The following is a 17362-nucleotide window of genomic DNA, read 5'->3' as shown; positions in this document are numbered from 1 at the left end:
GGCAGAAAAAAACACCTTCAGTACTTGAAGGCTGTGTCATTTATTCCAACAGCTTATGTAGTTTTATCAAACCATCTTTAACACAAAACATGTCTCCTTAAAGAGAGAAGGGTGTGAGATCCTACCAGAGATCATCTCAGCTAACAGCTTGCAAAGTTATGCCTGAATGTCAACAGTCAAACAAGGAAAATGTTTCTCCCCTCCTCTTAACAACATCTTGAAGTGTTAAAACCCAGAGAAAAAGATGCCTGTGGCTGGTGCTGCTGGGTCTCCAGGTGGGGCTCATCCCCACAGAGCTGAGCTTTGGTCCTTTCCTATTGCTAAGCAGCACAGCACAGGTGAGTGGTGTTGACATGAGGGCAGCAGGACAGGTCAGGTCCTGTCCCCACTGCCCACCCTGATGAGGGGCCATGTGGACAATCCAGAGGCCAGGTCTAAGATGCAGAAGGTGAGGCTTAGAAAAACCAATAATCTAAATTCCTAATCTATGGAAACAGAATAAATAATAGTCTAAATCTGCAAAGGAGGAAGGTACCTTGGACAGGAAAATCTGGTGTGTCTATTATTACTGAAACTGTTTTTCCCCTAAGAGAAAATCGCAGCTAAGGCATCTCGAGAATGGCTCATATCACTACAACCGCGGCAGTGTTGCTCTAAACCAGTAGGGATGGGGCCAGAAGTCTTTTGGAGGTGCCAGTCCTTGTGTCTTGTGCCTTCTGTCTGTTGTGGGTCTCTCTACACAGCACAGTTCCAACAGAGGCATCTGACAGACAACTTGCTGTTCCAGGTTGGCTTTTGTCCACAGATTCAACAAATTCTTGTTTAATGTTCACAGCAAGGCCCTCCTCCTGCCCATCCCACCCCCTTTTTGCTTTCACGGGGAGGGGCTGCTTTCTTGCCCCTTTGGTCTTGCTCCAGGGTCGTTGTCAGAAGAACTGGCATCTCTTTGGCTTTCTGCAGAAGGGAGGATTGGGAAGAAAGCACAGTTACACCCTGCTGAGGACTCAAGCCATCAGTGATTGCTATAGCTGATTTCATCCAGAAAGATGAAAGATTTTCACCTGATCACTCCACTCCTGTGACCAGATATTTGGCCCCATCCATGGCAGTGTTCAAGACCAGGCTGGATTAGACTGCGAGATACAGCGGAAGGGGTCCCTGCCTATGGCAGATGGTCTTTAGGGTCCCTTCCAAACCAAACCAAACCACTTTCTAAGATGCTATGATTAAAAATATTGGGTTCTCCCTTCACACTCCTGGAGTACAAACACTTCTCAACATGGCTGGCAATACTGGGAGGGAGCCTTGAGGTACAGATATGCACTCATTCAACTTTCAAGTGCTCCAGAACTGTCTTTCTGACAGCCTGGCAGCTGCCTGAGCTGCTCTCTGGTGGAGCAGCTCCAATTTGTGCTTACTTTGGATGGGTGAATGGACACATGCTGGTATGGTCGTGCTGAAAGAAGTCCAGTTGGGGTAACAAAAGTATTTTAAAGTGTTTTTATAGTTACAGGTTGTAGGCTAAAGGATTAAGAAAGCAAGGGGAAAAACTGACTTTCCCTTCTGCTATGATAGTTTGTGCTGTGTTGCTTATTAGTGAAATGAGAGTGGCAGGCTTGGATAGAGGATTCAGGCTCCTCGCAGCCAGGTGGCCAGCAGACAATGACCAGGGTGATACTGCTGCCACATTTGGGCTGAAGGGGAAGATTTGGAGACGGCTGATGGTGTAAAAGTTATTTCTGTTATTTGAAATACTGCAGAACTGTTCAAAGGTTGACTTTTTTACCAACAAACAAACCAACCACAGCCTGCCCAATACATGATTTTTACGAAGCCTAAGGTACAACTGATGTGTAACTTGATCTGGGAAGGGTCTTGGCCAGTGCCTGCCTTGTTTAAGCACCAGTGAGCAAAGGGCCTGGGCAGGAGCATGCAGTGCTCCCATGCCAGGAACCAGGGATTATTCTGCTCACTGCAAGCACTCCTTGACCTGGAGAGTCTCCCACTACCTGAGGTGCCACGAGCAGGAAGGCACTGACTGGAGCAGTGAGGAATGGGATGCTCCTCCCGAGCATCAGTGTGACACTCCTGGAGACAGCACTGGTCACTTGTGCTGCTGTTTTGTGCCCGCCCTGCCAGCCCGTGCCAGGAGCTGCTGGGCCATCTGGTGTGTGTGTGTGTGGCAGCTGACCTGCTCCTTCCACGGCGAGGTCACCCATGTCCTGGGTCAGCTTGCGCATGCTGATGGTGGTGGCCTCTCTCTGGATGTCATGGACAGCGTTCCTCCGGCCGGCCCGGTCGCAGGAGATGAAGTCGGTGTAGGTGCTGGACTCTACCTCCATTGCATCTCTATTGGCTTGCAAAACACTGCAGAGAGAACACAGCTGTGAGGCCCAGGATGCTCGGCAGGGCTCAAGTCACAGCTCCCTCCAGGTTAGATCACTGTGGGGTAACAGCATGAAAATAGTGCCTGTAACTCTGCTGCAGCTCCTCTGGCACCAGGCACTGAAATGTCAGATATTACCTCCCTCATGTGGGGCAACGTGTGGGGAGACCCACCATGCTGGGTGACCCACTGTGCCAGGTGACAAGGATCCATCCCAGATGCCTGACTCGTTCTGCCTTTCCCCTGCAAAGGCACACATAGCATTTGTCTCTCCTTTGAGTTTCCAGCCTTCTCCTTTAGGCACCCTACAGAAAAAGCCCTGCTTCCTCCTCAGAATGCCACGGGAGCTTTGAACACAGGCCAAATTTGGCTCACTGCTTGGGGGATGGGGTGGTGATCCGGCCTGAATTTGTAATGGGAAATGATGGAGACCCATTGGAAAGCTGCGGGAGCAGGGAGCATTTTATAGGTACAGGGCTCGGAGCAGTACTGGCCTCCACTGGCTGTTGGATGTCACTGAAGAAGCGTTGGGCTGGACTGCTGTGAGATAAACACTTTACCATGTGAAAATCAGCCCTTCTGCAAGACGTTTGGATCCCTTCACTCCAGACTTGTGCCAGCGCCAATTGCACAGCACGAAGAAAGGCCCAGAGCAGCCACTTGTCACATGCAAGCTCTGTTGTGAGCCAGCTCTGAGTTCAGCTGATGAATCCCTAAGTTGCTGCGTTTTCATTTAGGCTGCTGGTTTCCCTTGCCAGTGCTTGCACAGCACACAGAGTGCAGGGACCCAGGGATGGTGGTGTGGGCATCCTGGCTCCTGGGCACAGAGCTGGCAAGCACACACTGCCTCTGCACAGGAAAGCTCCAGCTCCCAGTTCCTGCTCCTGTACACTCTGTTTGGCACTTTGTTTTTCTGCATGGAATCAGGAGATTAATTGCTGTCTTATCTGTGATTCTGATCACTGTAAAATGTGCCTCTAGCCCTGCTGATTGCTGGCAGTGCTTGGAGCAGGCCCCGATTAGAAACGCTCGTGTGCAGTGAAAACAAATTCACACACATTTAATGCACATTCACTCGCTTTTGTGCCTTGGAGTTAATGACCCACAAAGGAGTTTGCTCAGCTTCCTTTACTAATCCTGCTTGATATTGATTTCCCTGCCAGGGAAACCTGTTGACAGATTCGGGCCCCAGCCTGAACAGGAATCACACTCCTCATTCTAATCCCCGATGTTATGGCAGTAGAAAGGATATGCAGGTGAAGATGCAATAACTGGTACAAACAAGGTTAGATTCTCTCTGTTCCTGAGCTGAGTAGGGTGCAGTAACCAAAAATCCACGGAAACCCAGCATGTTTTGATAGCCCCAGGGACTCCTCTTCAAGTGCAGATGCCAGCTCAGGGATTGCTGGCACCAGCTCACTGGTGGGATGTGGGTCTTGGCCCACCCAGATCTTGCAGGAGATCCTGTTTCCCCAAAGCTAACAATGCTTGTGAACACCCGCCTCCTCTACAGACTTGGCATCCATCTAGCTCCTGTTAAATGAGCGCTGGGAAAAGCTGCATCCTTGGTGCCAGGAAGAGATGCCCCAGATGTTTTTCTTAATCGTCCCTCCTTCCATCCCTGGTGTGCCCTTCCTGGGATAAGGCACCTACTCTGGATGCAGCAGGCTAGACGAGCTCAGCGAGCAAAGTGCTTTTTCCCCAGGACAGGCCAAACATGCATCATTCCCAGACAAGTTCTCACAGGTCACTGAAGCCCAGACACTGCTGACCTTCTACAGCTGCCAGAGGGATGTCATATGGACTCGGGAGGCTTCCCTAGAAACCAGCCAGACAAGCCCAGCTCCATCTCCAATCACTGAGGCCATTCCAGAGCTGATATGCTCCAGAGTCCTGCTGCCCTTGTACCTTGGGCAGGACCACCAGGTTTCCCCAAACTGGGGAGCAGGAGCCAGCCCCTGGGATGCAGCATTTTCCCGGTGTCCCTTGATGGAGGTGGTAGTGGCAGACCTGTGCCAAGTCATTTTTGCCCCTGACACTGGAAAAGGACGGGATCCTGACCAAAACCAGAATGCAGCAAGTGTGTGTGCCGGTCTGGGTCCCGACTCGGTGGCCGGGAGATGGCGCATGTGATTTATTTATTTCCGTGGCTGGGACGGTTCCTGCCTTCGGCTCTCCATGCAAACTGCTGGAGACAGGCGGATTTAACAGGGAAGCTTTCATATTTGAGCAATTCCTCCGGGACTTTCAAGGTGGGTGGCTCTCAGAAACCTCGCAGGCAGATCCCTCCCCGCTGGCAGAGAGATTCCAGCCTCCACCTCCGGGAAGTTGCTGGGCTGAGAGGGTGATGGGAGCAGCTGCCTCGACTGTGAGAGGAAAACCTGATTTTTCAAACAGCATTTCCATACTTCCAGGCACAGAACCCAGAGAATCTCTGGGTTTTCACTCAGTAATTGCTTTTAGCATTTTTCAGGGACTGCAAAGGGACCTTCCCTCTTGCCTACACAGTTCAGTGGAACCTGAAACTGTCACTGTGGACAGTCACTTAGGGGTGGCAGGGGGTGCAAAGAGAGGTGCATCCCCTGCTGGCTCTCCACCTTTGGTTTTTCATTCTCCCGTGGACAGGAGGATGGGCCTGCTATTGCCAGGCGTTGCAGGAATAATCCCACAGCACACACATACGACGTGCAAAGGTTCCCAGGGCGGTTCACAGAGGTGATTCAGTCTGTCCCGGTCCTTTCCTGCGCTCCCTCTCCTCTCTGCTGCTGCTGACAACAGAAACAGTCCCTGTGCGCACAGCACAGCGTGCCAGCCCACAGGGATGGGGCAGGGAAGCCGGGATCTGCTGCCTGTTGCATATTCCTCACAGGTTTGTCGCTTGGAGGGAGGCTGTGTCCCCTCTGCCATGGGGACGTGGTGCAGCCTGTCCCAGGACAGCTGGTCACAAATGAAGAAGCCCCTCACAAGCTGCCACTGACACCAGGTATGTCCCCAGAGCCACCTCTGCTCCTGTCCCTGGATCTGCCAAGCTGCTGTTTGGTTTGGACTTATTTTCCTGTAGTGCCTTGTGAGTCCTAAAAAATCTGAGCTGTAACAGTCTTGGCTTCGCTGGTGGGGACTTGGCTTCCTGAGCGGTTTTGCTGTTGGATTGCAACTGGGCTTGCTGGCATTTTCCAGGGAAATCACCCAGCAGCTGACAGAGCAGCTGGCTCCACTCTGGGGGCTGCGGATAAACCAGCCCTACTCATTCTGGGGCTGAGTTTTGCCCACTGAGAAGGTGGGTGCTAAGAAATTAAAGGGTTAAATGTTTCCTCTGCCTTTCGGCAGAATAAACTGAGGCTTTGTTTTTGGCTCAGCTCCATGTCCCCTTCGGTTCCACCGCACTTAATTCCTGTGTCCCCTGTGCCTGCTTCTCAGCACAGATGCCAGGGACTACAGCAAACAGTTACTGCAAACAAGGGAAGAGTGGCACAGAAGGGACCTGGACACACCTGGCAGCTCCCCCTCAGCACAGGGCTCTGCCCAAGCTCCGCCACCCCAGCCAGTGTCCAGGGCTGATCCTTGGGACAGGGTGGATGCTACAGTCACACCCAGCCCTGACTCCAGTTCCAAGGAAACCCTTCACACGATACTGCATCTGTCCCTTGTCTAGGTTACACTTTTTATGGCTAGGAAGGGCTATTTTTGGGTGCTGGAGCCTGCTATCAGCAGGCTGGGCTGAAGATTTCTCTCCCTGTCTGCTTTGTGCCTCCTGCTCTGCCCCTTAACCTCTCGCCTTTCTCAGTGTTCTCCTCTTCACCTGGTTCTCTGCACAGATCCGTGTGGCATGAGGCAGCTTAGGCCCCTGCTTGGACATCCTTCTCCCTCCAGGCAGCCAGCACAGCCCTGCCCTCTGTGCTGTCCCTGGGACACTTGAGGCCGGGAGCCCTGTATCTCAGCCTTCCCTGTGCCTGCTGCAGGCAATTCCCAGCTTCAGGAGGCCTGGCAGAGTCCTGTTCCAAGGTGCTGCAGCCCAGCTTTGGCCTCATGCTGTCCATTGCCAGGGGAAGTTGGGACTAAGAGCTGCAGGTTTTGGTTGGAGATGCCTCACTCATCCCACAGCCCAGCCCAGGACATGTTCTCCCTCTTGCTTGGTGGACTTAACCAGTAGATTTAACACTCTCCAGACTTCTGGAGTTGTAAAGCCCCGTAGCTGAACAAGTAAACCTTGCCATGTTTCTGGGCTGAAATTCCAAAGTTCTTATTGGGAACAGGGACCTGATCCCTTTTCCTGCTCAAGCATCACATCCCACCATCAAGGCATGAAGTGGTGCAGTCGCCTTGGAGCTCTCCATATTGTGCAGTGCCCCTTGCCCTTTCATTCCAGGGTACAGGGACTATTATTAGATCTCTCCTGCTGGGGCGGATCCATAACAACAGCAAAACATACTCAACAGCCCTGCTGGGCTTTTAAAATATTTACAGTGTAGAACGGTTTACTGAAAAGGGGGGCCTGGTAGAGCACAAAGACGGAAGCACCGGGATTTCTGTGCTCCCTGTGGGTTTGCTGTGAGGTTTCCTGCTGGGAGAGTCGCATCCAGCGAGGAGAAAAAAAATATCCCGCAGGGCTGAAGCCAGCACTTGAGGTCAGGGGGTTTCCACCAACTGTCTGACAACGTCCAGCTGGAATCTCAGCAAATTTTCCACTGAGTCTTGTCTGGGAACATGCGTGAGGGGCTGCACATCCAAGAAGGGCTCTGGAATGGTGTTATTGGGGTATTTTGTGATTGTGCCATAAAGGCCTCGTTATGGCTCACGACCCCCAGGCACTAGAGCTCAGATCCATCAGAAACTGATGCAGTTGAGGATGAAGATGCTCCTGTTGGGAGCCCAGTCTGGCTGCAACAAGCTGTGCAGGGCTGGTGACAAGGTCTGCACCAGACACAGAGCTCCCCTGCTTTCCCCTGGGCTCTGTGCTCTCCACAGTGTGGTGGGGATGGGTCTTACTGGCCAGAACTGGTGTGCTCCAAACTGCTGAGCTCTGAGTTTCCAGGTTTGGTGAGAAAACAGGCAGGAGCAGGGCAGCAGCCTGATCTCCTGCCAGGGCACATGTGTCCATCCCATGTGCTGAGCAGCTTCTGTCCAGGTGAGAATAGCACAGAAAAGCCTCACCAGACTTCAGTGATGAAGAGACATCAAGCTGGGTCTGGCACATCCATATTTATGGAAAGTTTTTGCTGTGGGATTCCTTGTAATAACTCTGCACCCTCAGGCTCTTACACTAAATATGATAAATTCAGCCAGGACAGACATCACAGCTGCTCCAGCCACTGCAATGGTTTTGCAGGAACAGAGCTTCCAGCATTCTCCAGGACTTGCTGGAAAATTTTAATTCCTTTAGGAGGAGAGCAGACACAGCTGAGGTTTAGTGTCCACAAATAGATCCCTTCTTTTCATCTGGCCTGGTTTTACAGTATGAAGATCATTTAATGCCCACAGAACTGATAACCAATTGCTAAGCCCCATGTTTAAGATTAGGCTTAGGCTGACTCCTCTATGCCTTCACAAACGTTGTATTTAGCTCTGCCAAGCTCCCCAAACTCCTTCCCCTCCTTCCTGGCCTTCAGCACATCCCCAGGGCCCCCCACTGCAGAGTCCCCACTGTCCCAAGGCACCTCCTGCTGTCCCACATCCTCACAGCCACTGCCTGGCCTCCTGCTGATGTAAGAAATGGTCCAGTCAGACTCCAAAATCACAGACAACCCTTGGCATCAGGGTAGGACAGGTCCTTGTGTGCTCTGCTCTGATCCCCAGGGGAGAGGGGGAGCTTGAGGGGGGCAGGAGGGCAATGCTCAACCCCAGTGACCTCCTGTTAGCATCAGGATGTGTGGGTGATGTTGGGAGAGAGCTGCCTGTCCGTCCGTCCATCCATCCATCCATCCATCTGCCAGGAAGGCAGCCCAGCACCCAGCTCTGGCCATGCGGTGCTGCCAGCCTGCATTCCCATGTCTGGAGCAGGCAGCACCCGTCTGTCAGTCTCCCCAAAGCACAGATGCTGAGAATCTGTTCCAGAAATTCTCCACCATGGGAAGAATCACTGTTTGATGGAGCCTCTCTGCTCCTCCCTCCCCTCACTACTGAGCCTTGATGCAGCTTAAGCCTCTTCTGCAGCTTCTCACTAAGTTGATTAATGGAAATAATTGGTCTCTTTGTGCATCTGGAGACAGTTGCCGTGACAGCAGTTGTATTTTTGTTTTGTACCCAGGTCGAGCTTGTTTTTCCCATCTTTCAGCTTCAAGGTGCTAATCAATCAGGTTTGCCCCCACCTCCCAAAGACACACGTCCCTCTGAGGGATGGGGGACAGCAGGGATAGGGCACACTCAGCCCCAGCAGGCCTTTAGGACATGGCAGGCTGGCACCTTTCTCCCAGCCCATTTCTCACCCCCTCAAGGCAGGCTCGCCCTGGATGGACACGGCACTGTAGCTTTTGCATGGCAGAGAGAAGAGAGCCAAATCCCTCCTGTTCACCCAAAGCAGCCATGAGCACCCACAGGACCCTCCATCCCCTGCAGGGACCCTTTCAAAGCTCTAACGAGTCTGGGGCTATTAGTCCCTTCTCCATTACTTTTATTTTCTCACAACTTCTTAATTATTTGCCTTTGTGTGTCAATGTGTTTTTACATGAACAGCTGTGTGGAAGATCTGCTAGTGCCTGAAGTTACAAAGCAGACCAACCACAGACCAGTGACCCTTCAGCTACAGAAGTCCCACAGCTGCTGTGGCAGGCATGTCCCATGTACACTCCCCACTTGTGACATGCAGTCACCCTATCACACCCGGGCCATGGGGTGAATTTCTGTGCAATGGGGATCCCCTTCAGGCTTGGATTCCCTGCCTTCCTCCAGATTATTCATGAAGAAAAGTCCCAATTGGATTCCACCCCCAAAGCTGGAGAATCCCCAGCAGTCCCACAGCTCTTCTGGTCACACCGAGGGACCAACCTCTGAGTGAACATCACCTTCTAAAACCCCACCTGAATTCCTGGCCCCGGGATGCTCAACCTCAGCACAAGCTCCCCAATACCTTGCAGGCTTCTCTGGGTAAGGAGAAGTCAAACAAGTGCTGAGGAGATGCAGCTGGGGCTATTTTCTAGCACAGCTGCCTTTGTCACAAGTAAGAGGAAGGCAAAGCCACAGGAGCCTTTGATGGTGTAGCTGTTTCTGGGTTGAGGGAGACCCCCTCTAAAAGGACAGAGGTAAGCAAGGATGAGTCCTTGTTTTTATGCCTAAAACAAAACAGAGCTATTGAGTCCAGCTCTTTGTCATCTGAGGAGCTGAGCTCTGCTGCTGTGGGAAAGCAGTGCTTGCATGACTGGAGAGGGGAGCTGAGCTTGGAAGAGGAGTTGTGAGGGCTGTAACTGGGCAGGTTTGGCTGCTGCTGCTTGAGGAGGCTTTGCTTGGGGAAGCTCTGCTCAGCACAGGGTGCCTGAAGCTGAGAGCCACCTGCCTTGGCTCTGCCTCAGTGAGGCTTGCTCAATCCCACTGGAATTTGCATCCAGCATCCAAAGAGTCCTCCTGACTCAGAGCAGTGGAAGGGGCTGAAAGGCTGTGAAGCCTCCTGAGGTGCAAGAGCCCTGGCAGCTCCCAGTGGTGCCTAAAAATAACCAGGGCACCTCTTAAGAGTGTCAGTACAAAATGAAGCTGATTAGCAAAACCAGGCTTAGCTCTGCTCCCTGGAGTTGGCTGCCCCGTGTGTCTGCTCCACTGCTGGGACTCCCACCATGCCTCTGTTACCCAGTGGAATCAGGAGCCCCTTTGGCTGGGCTGCCCTGCTGGGACTCCCATCAGGGCAGGGAAAGCTCTGCAGGCCTGCACACCTCCTTTGCTGAGGATTCCTGTGATGGATGCAACGTTTCCTTATAGCTGTGTCAGGTGACAGCAGCTCCTGATCCTTCCTGCAGGCAGTGTAAATCCTTCTGCCTAAGTCCCTAGGGATGTGATATCTAAACCTGGGCTGAAGTGGTGCTCCAAGATGTGCCCATATCACTGCCCTGGGGATGCTCAGTGATCGTTGCCAGCTGTAGTCTCAGGAAAGGGAAAGCTCCTAATAAAATCAATTGCCAAGTATTTCACAGTCTGCTGAAGCGCAGTCTGGGCATAGAAAAACATGGGGTGTCTCCAGCATGTGTAGGGAAGGTGCTGGATTTAAGAGATGAACTGCTCCGAGAGATCTGCAAGAGGAGGGATGTCGGTGTGCACCAAAGTTCCTGAGATCCTGCACTGCAGAGCTCACACCAAACAACCCTGGAAGCTCTGTGCAAGGGACAATACAGCTCAGGAAAGGGAAAGCAGTGACATGACCTGAGGACAGAGGGGGTGCTCTGAGTGCAGGAGCCACAGGTGAAACCACAGAGAGGATTTGCCATTTCTGCAGGAGCCACAAAAAGTTTAAGCTTTGGGGGTTCCCTGGATCTTGCTGGGCTGACTCTACACACAGAACAGAACTCGCTGACATGGTTGTGTACAGGCAAACAACATTCCTGTGCAAAGCATGTGGGCAGCCTTTAGCAGGATTTGCAGAGGCCATGGAGCTCAGCTGGCACTGGGGCTGCCTGGAGTCAGAGCTGCAGCGGGCCTTGGCACAAAGACATGGCTATGAGGTGTGGATAATACAGCAAGAAAGTCATTATGGTGGAATTGTTGGGGGTTTTTTTATCTCTTAGCAGCTTTCTAGTAATTCAGAATAGAGAGGGAGGTCAAGTGATTCAATGCTACAGGAAGGAAAAAACTCATTTCTGTTACTAACATTTCCCTGTGAATAAAAGCTTTATTAGCCATAGTGTGAGTCCCTACCTGATTCAGAGAACTTTTCTTCTGGACATGACTTCAAACACGCTTCATGCACAGCAGGACAACAGCTTCTGGGAAAGAAGAAGAAAAAAAAGTAAGAAAACATTATCTGTGCTTGTTTTGGGAAGCATAAAACTCAGCTGCTCTTCCCACTCTCTGTGACCAGAACTGCAGAGGGGTGGCAGGGGCTGGCAGGGCTCTGCCCAGCAGACTCAGATGGAGCCTGGCTTGGTTGAGGCACCAGCCCAGGAGCTGTGGGATGTTGTGTTCATGTGGCACCTCCTCAGGAAGGTTTGTGCTAATAGACTCGGACTGTTGTGTTAAAGCACATGGAAAGTCCAGCTGGGTTGCACAGAGAAGTCCTCTTTGGTTTCGCTTCATTCTTTGCCCTCCCACAGGTGCTGGGAGTACTGAGACAACTCATGTCCTGACCTGCACTGCAGGGACCAGCAGCTGCCTCCAGACTATAAATGAATATTGGTTTGCAGCTCTGCTGCCCTTTAAAGAAGTGAAATTCCCATATCAGCTTCTACGAGGTGAAAGGGGAAGTTTAATCTGGTTCTGGTTGCTTTGCTGGGTCTGTGTCCAGCTCCTTGGGTCTCTGCTGTTTGTGCACAGCTGAGCCTCCTCCTGCTGTCCCCAAGCCCCGCTCAAAGACATTTCCTCTGTGGCCTCAACATCTGTGGGTGCTTTGCAATTCCCTGACCTGCAGAGCTCAGCCAACAGGACACTTGCTTATTTTAGCAGCTGTTTCAGCTTTCTGGCTATTTTGGAACATCATGGACTGTGTTTTTCCCTTTGTCCCAGGGACAAATGTTAGCAGAACAGAAATCAAGAGATGAGCCACTTAACCATATAAGAAGTAGCTCATCCAGCAATTCATCTGTCTGGTCCATCTGGGCTGAGTACCACTGCGACTGGAACTATTTCCCATCATTTTCCAAACTGGGACAGATCTACAGCCTTTCTCTTTATTTTTTTGACCCACTTTCAAAACTTTGTAGTTGGAGCTGACTACTTGCTGGCTCTGGCCCTGCTTCAAGGACAGGGCACTTGCTGCTTTTATGTGTCAGTTTGCCCATCTGTTAAATGGAGCTATTAATACTCCCTCCCCCTGTTAGATGCTTCAAATATTTTAAAGCACTTTCAGCTCTGCAGATGACAGGCTTGCAGAAGTGGAAAATGCTAATTATGATCATGACAGGAGCTAAACAAAGACACAGGGATTTAACAATAAACTTTTGTTAGTCTTAACCCCATTTATAGCAAAGTGCTTTACTGGAAATGCTGGACCGGAAAAGAAACAGTATTCCCACAACTCTGGGAATATGCATTGCCCTTTTTGGGCACCACGCAAGCAAACAAAACCAGGAAGGAAGAAACACAGCTTTGGAAACCCACAAGCCTTTATTTTCCTCCTTTACCTTCCTGCCCTGGCTTGTGTGTTACACTGCCCAAACAGTTAAACCTCCAGCACTTCAGCAGTGTTGCAAAATATCTCAAAACATGTGGGCCTCTGCCAAGAGAGGCTTAAAGTAAACTGGAGCAATGATGCTGTGAAGTAGAAGTTATCACTGAGCAGCCCTGTTCATGATGGGACATGATGGGAAACCCCCATTTTCTCTCTCAAAAACCAGTTGACTTTGGAGACAAAAACACTTTAGCAGCTGGTATTGGCTTTCCAACCTGCAGGACTGGCACTACCTAGATGTTTCTCCCCACAACCCTTGCTTGGGCATCTGGAGTTTGCAGATTTGAAGCTGACCCTCTTGCTCCATCCACAAAGGCTGATCCTCTTCTGGCTCACCTGGTCCTGCTGCCCCCAGGGTGATGGGCAGAGCTCCAGAAACCCCTCAGCACAAGGCCAGGCTGTTTGGAACTTTAATGGTGGCACATGGATTGGTGCTGCCTAAGGATGGGCTGCAGTGACTTGTTAAAGAACTCTGTTTTGTAGTTTAGTCCTGGAACACATCAAGGTACTGTGGATTATTTTAGGACAGTAGTAGAAATGTTCATTGGCTAGATAAGCATCCATACCCCATCAGGAATTAATTACAAGGGCATCAGCATAGAATTATAGAATCATTTAGATTGAAAATATCCTTAAGTTCATCGAGTCTGCCACTAAGCCGTGTCCCCAACTGCCACATCCACATATCTTTTTAATATCTCCAGGGATAGTGACTCCACCACTTCCCTGGGCAGCCCATTTCAGTGCTTGACAACCCTTTTGGTGAAGAAATTTTTTCTTAATATTCAACCTAAGCCTTCCACGGTGTAGCTTCAGACAATTTCTCTTGTCCCATTCAATGTGCACGACTGCACATGTCAGATTCCCTCCATGGTGATCAGCTGTTACCCAAAAGGAGCAAACACGTGAAACAACCTTAGTTCTTTCAGCATTGCTTCAAAATTTCAAAAAAAAAAAACCACACCCCAGAATGTTTTTTTGGCAGAATTCAAGACTATTCTACACAACAGCTGTTGTGGTGCTGCTTTGATCCAGAGAGGAAATCCTTCCTGGTTTCAAGCAAAGGTGATAGCAGCAGAGAGAAGGTTGTTCTTGTGTCTCTTGGCTGCTGGGTAAACAACAGGCTGCATGCATGGCTGATCAGGGCAGCAGCCTGGTCCTCCCAGAGCAGCCAGACTGCCTCATTTAGAGCCCTGTCTCCAACAGCAGCTGGCATCCTCGGCTTCAGAGGCACAAGAAAACCTCTAATTGTAATGGAATGCTTTTCATAAGTCACTAATGACTCTGAACCAGGAGGTGTTACAATCCTTACAATGCAATATCCTCTTAATCATACCCGGGATTGTTTTGTTACCAAGATAACTACCTGATATCCATTAAAATGCCTTCGGAGCTCTTTGTTCCACCGGTATCTCAGGGCAATGTGCACCACAGACTAATTACACTCTGTGGAAACAGTAACTCCAGTAAAGTTGGTGACGTTCTGGTGGGGATATGTTTGGCTTATTACATCACTGCAAATATCAACAGAAATGGCATTTCGGCGCCCGCCGGGGAGTTCCCCGGGCAGGGCTTGTGACGGGCAAAGTGCCTGCAGGCAGGAGCTGTGCAAAGAGCACCCGGCCTCTCTGGGCTCTCCTGGGAAGGGAAGTGCTGGGGAACTCGCTGTGGAAACAAGAAATGAGTGGTGTAAAGTACATATTCCCTTAGGCTCGAAAAGAGTGAGAGTTTTTGAAGTGGGGCCCAGGGCGGTTCATAGTCCAACTGCTGCTCTTCCTGCTTGTGCTGCAGGTTCCAGGCAAGGTCTGGAGCGACCTCAACCTCTCTAACTGCAACCATGGGGAGCTTGGGACAAGGCCCATGGAGCACCTGAACCTTCCCTTCTCCCCGGCTGGTGCTGGAAGCCTGGGAAGCCTGAGGAGCAGCTTTCCTTATGACTTGTCTCTTTCTAGTCGAGAGCAAAAGACAACCAGAGGCAGTGGGCTTTTTCCCCTTTCACCCTCTCTAAAATGGGTGTTATGATGGAAAAGTTATTTTCTGGATCAGTCCATAAAACAGCTTTGGTGACATTAAAGAAACCCCTAAGGGTGTAGAGAACAACTGGAATGTGAAAATGGGAGTGATCAGAACAGGGTGACACAGGCAAACAAAAAGCCAGATTGAAGCTTCTGCTGTTGCTCATGGCTTTGTAGATTCGTCCCCCCCCCCCCCCCCCATTTGCCACAGACCTGTGTGAACCCGGGGAAATAATCTGCTTTGTGTGAGGCCCATGTAAAATAGGAGTGATGCTGGTGCTCAGGTGCCCAGACAGGCTGGAGGCATTAATGCACAGTAGTGTGCCGCAGGAACTGGCTCTGAAATGTGGGAGATCAGGAAGTGTTAGCAGCTTGAAAAACGTCTTCCATAGTTATTTTGGGTGGCAAGGTTGTGTGCCTGTGGGTATTCCTCTGAGTGGGATCAAAAGCACATTGATTTTTCTTTGGAATGAGAGGAAAAAGCAAAGCTCCCATCCTAGCTCGTCATGAGCCTGTACACCCCTCAGAATCAGCCACTGGGTACAGAAGTGCCAGGTGGTTGGAAGATGCACAGCTGTGAACATTCCTGGGTTTCATCTCTTGGTGACCAGGCTGCCTATGTACTGCAGCTAATGGTCTCCAGTTCTCTGGGGCATCTGAGTCTACACTCTGAGGAAAGTGTCCCCCCAAATGATGGCATGGGGTGCTCACATCCCTGTGGAACTCTGTCTGAAGGACTCAATGCTGTGTTCTGTGCCCAAGGTACATTAAGCTCTGTTGGAATATCCATGTTTATAAATGGTCATTTAACCTACATGTGCATTATAAACAAATACAGCCATTGAGGATCTCTTCATGGATCCTTCTTTCTTGAACACCACCCCTTCACAAGAGCTGAAAAGTGGCAATTTCATAGCTGGGTGGCCACACATTAGCAGGGTGGCTCTTTCCAGCCAAGTCCCTGAAGCCAAGCGCTGCCCCACAGAAACCAAGCCAGGCACACTGAGCAAACAGCCCAGAGCTCGAGGGGATGTCACCATCGGGGAGGGGATGTCACCATCGGGGACTCTCAGGCACCCAATCAAGCTGTACCCACTCCCCAAATCCCCCTTCACCCTCGCACTGCAGCAGCATCCCCGCTGCAGCTGCTTAGTGCTCACTGACCCCAGCTCGTCCTCCTCCTAGTTTGAGTCACCAGCACAGCCACCCAGGGCACTGCTTCTGGGTTCACAGCTATTCTTGGCTCTTGATCTGCAGAACTATTTACCCCTTCCAAGCAAAGGGAAATTTCCCAAACACGCCTTTGGGGCCAAGGCATTACATGCATGTGAAAGCTCCCCACCACGGCTCGCTACCAGCTGCTTAGGGGAATCCAGAGAGAGGAAAAACACACAGCTTCGAGGTGGAGGAATTCGCAAAGTCTCCTGAGAATACCACCACACAGCAGTTCTTTTTTTATCCCAAGTCTTTGCCTTTTCAAACATTTGCTTGGAAAGCCGGATGCCAGCAAGTCGCCGAGCCTGCTCCTGCTGCCACGCTCTGGAAGCTCTGCTCGTGCCCGCGGTCCGAGGGGAGTCCCGGCAGCCCCACCACGGCTCCGGACATCCCGAGGGATGCATCCCCAGCACGGCCCCGCACGGCCGGACCGCCGGCTGCTGACCCATTCCCCTGCGAGCACAGAGCAACCTCCGTGCTGGAAGGGATTCCCTCCGGCAAACCGCTCAGAATAAGCCGACACACGTTAGAAATGAGGCCAGAAATCCCCACGGGGGTCACTGATCCACGCTCCTCTGTGATTTCTCTCCGCTGAGTCTGCTCTCCTTGCTACCCCTTGGCGGCGAGTGCTGAACCGCGTTATTTCCCGAGCGAAACGGCAGCCACCTCCCTGCCGTCAGCCTGCGAGGCTTCTCTCTCCCAACAGCACAAAAACCGGCATGCAGCTCTGCTTTTCCAGCCCACGGTGTGCCGGCAGCAAAGCCCTCGCTGCTGGCAGTCGGGTGGGTAAAAGTTCACCGTGTCTCCGGACAAACCCCCCATTCGTGGCGCGGCCGTGAGCAGGAGCAGAGCCCCTGGCAGCACTCCCGGGCAGGTGTCCTTGTCACCCACCGCCCCAGCCGCCCTCCAGCCCCTCACAGCCCCACTTACAGCCCCGGCTCCCGCCGCTCCTCAGCTCCCGAGTGCCGCGGTCGCGCCGCCGAGGAAGGAACCGAGGCTGGATCCCACCCTGCTGCCGTCTCTGCCCGCTGTGGCGAGCAGCCAAGCCGGCCGGGAGCCTCGCAGCCACTTTCAGACTTGCAGTTTCCTTCTACTGGGAGCTGCTAAATGAAGTTGCACTTGTGGGGCCAAGGGGCGTGTTCTCCTCCCCTCGAGTCAGTCCCTGCTTGCTGTAATCCAATGCTCTGCCCGATGATGTCAAGCGGCTCCCGCTCGGCTCCTACCTTACAGGCGGCAGGAGGGATCCGTTTCCTTTTCACAGGGATCTTTGTTTAGCTTCGGCTTGTAACCCCATCCCTCGGCAGCTGCATGTGCCCGAGCATCCTCCCTTCGGTGCTCAGCGCTGGGGCTTCTGCTGCCGGGTGCTCCCTCCTGCCTGCTGCTCCCCCCGGTTTCTCCAGCACGCTATTCGGATGCGTGTCCCACCTGCATCCCACCCTTTATCCT

At 51.8% G+C, this 17362-nt stretch overlaps 1 protein-coding gene across 3 annotated transcripts; it reads right to left on the bottom strand.

The window, feature by feature from the left end:
• Positions 1-17157, bottom strand: PKIG (cAMP-dependent protein kinase inhibitor gamma). Of its 3 annotated transcripts, none has more exons than XM_066199009.1 (4): positions 17140-17157; positions 11219-11286; positions 2192-2367; positions 1-954 (listed from the first exon to the last, which is right to left on the bottom strand). In XM_066199009.1, the coding sequence occupies exons 3-4, from the start codon at positions 2340-2342 to the stop codon at positions 875-877; spliced, it is 231 nt and encodes a 76-aa protein (XP_066055106.1). In that variant the 5' UTR covers positions 2343-2367; positions 11219-11286; positions 17140-17157; the 3' UTR covers positions 1-874. The 3 variants fall into 3 exon arrangements, with proteins under 3 accessions (XP_066055106.1, XP_066055104.1, XP_066055105.1); XM_066199007.1 differs by lacking the exon at positions 17140-17157 and adding an exon at positions 16847-17094; XM_066199008.1 differs by lacking the exon at positions 17140-17157 and adding an exon at positions 16847-17094 and having other exon boundaries at positions 11219-11283.
• Between the last annotated feature and the right edge of the window lie 205 nt (positions 17158-17362).

Source organism: Chamaea fasciata, unplaced genomic scaffold (assembly GCF_029207755.1).
Source record: "Chamaea fasciata isolate MVZ Bird 193981 ecotype frontalis unplaced genomic scaffold, bChaFas1.0.hap1 SCAF_17, whole genome shotgun sequence".
Lineage (NCBI taxonomy): Eukaryota > Metazoa > Chordata > Aves > Passeriformes > Sylviidae > Chamaea > Chamaea fasciata.
The sequence above is the reverse complement of the archived record's forward strand: the minus strand, read 5'-3'. Positions and strand labels throughout refer to the sequence as shown.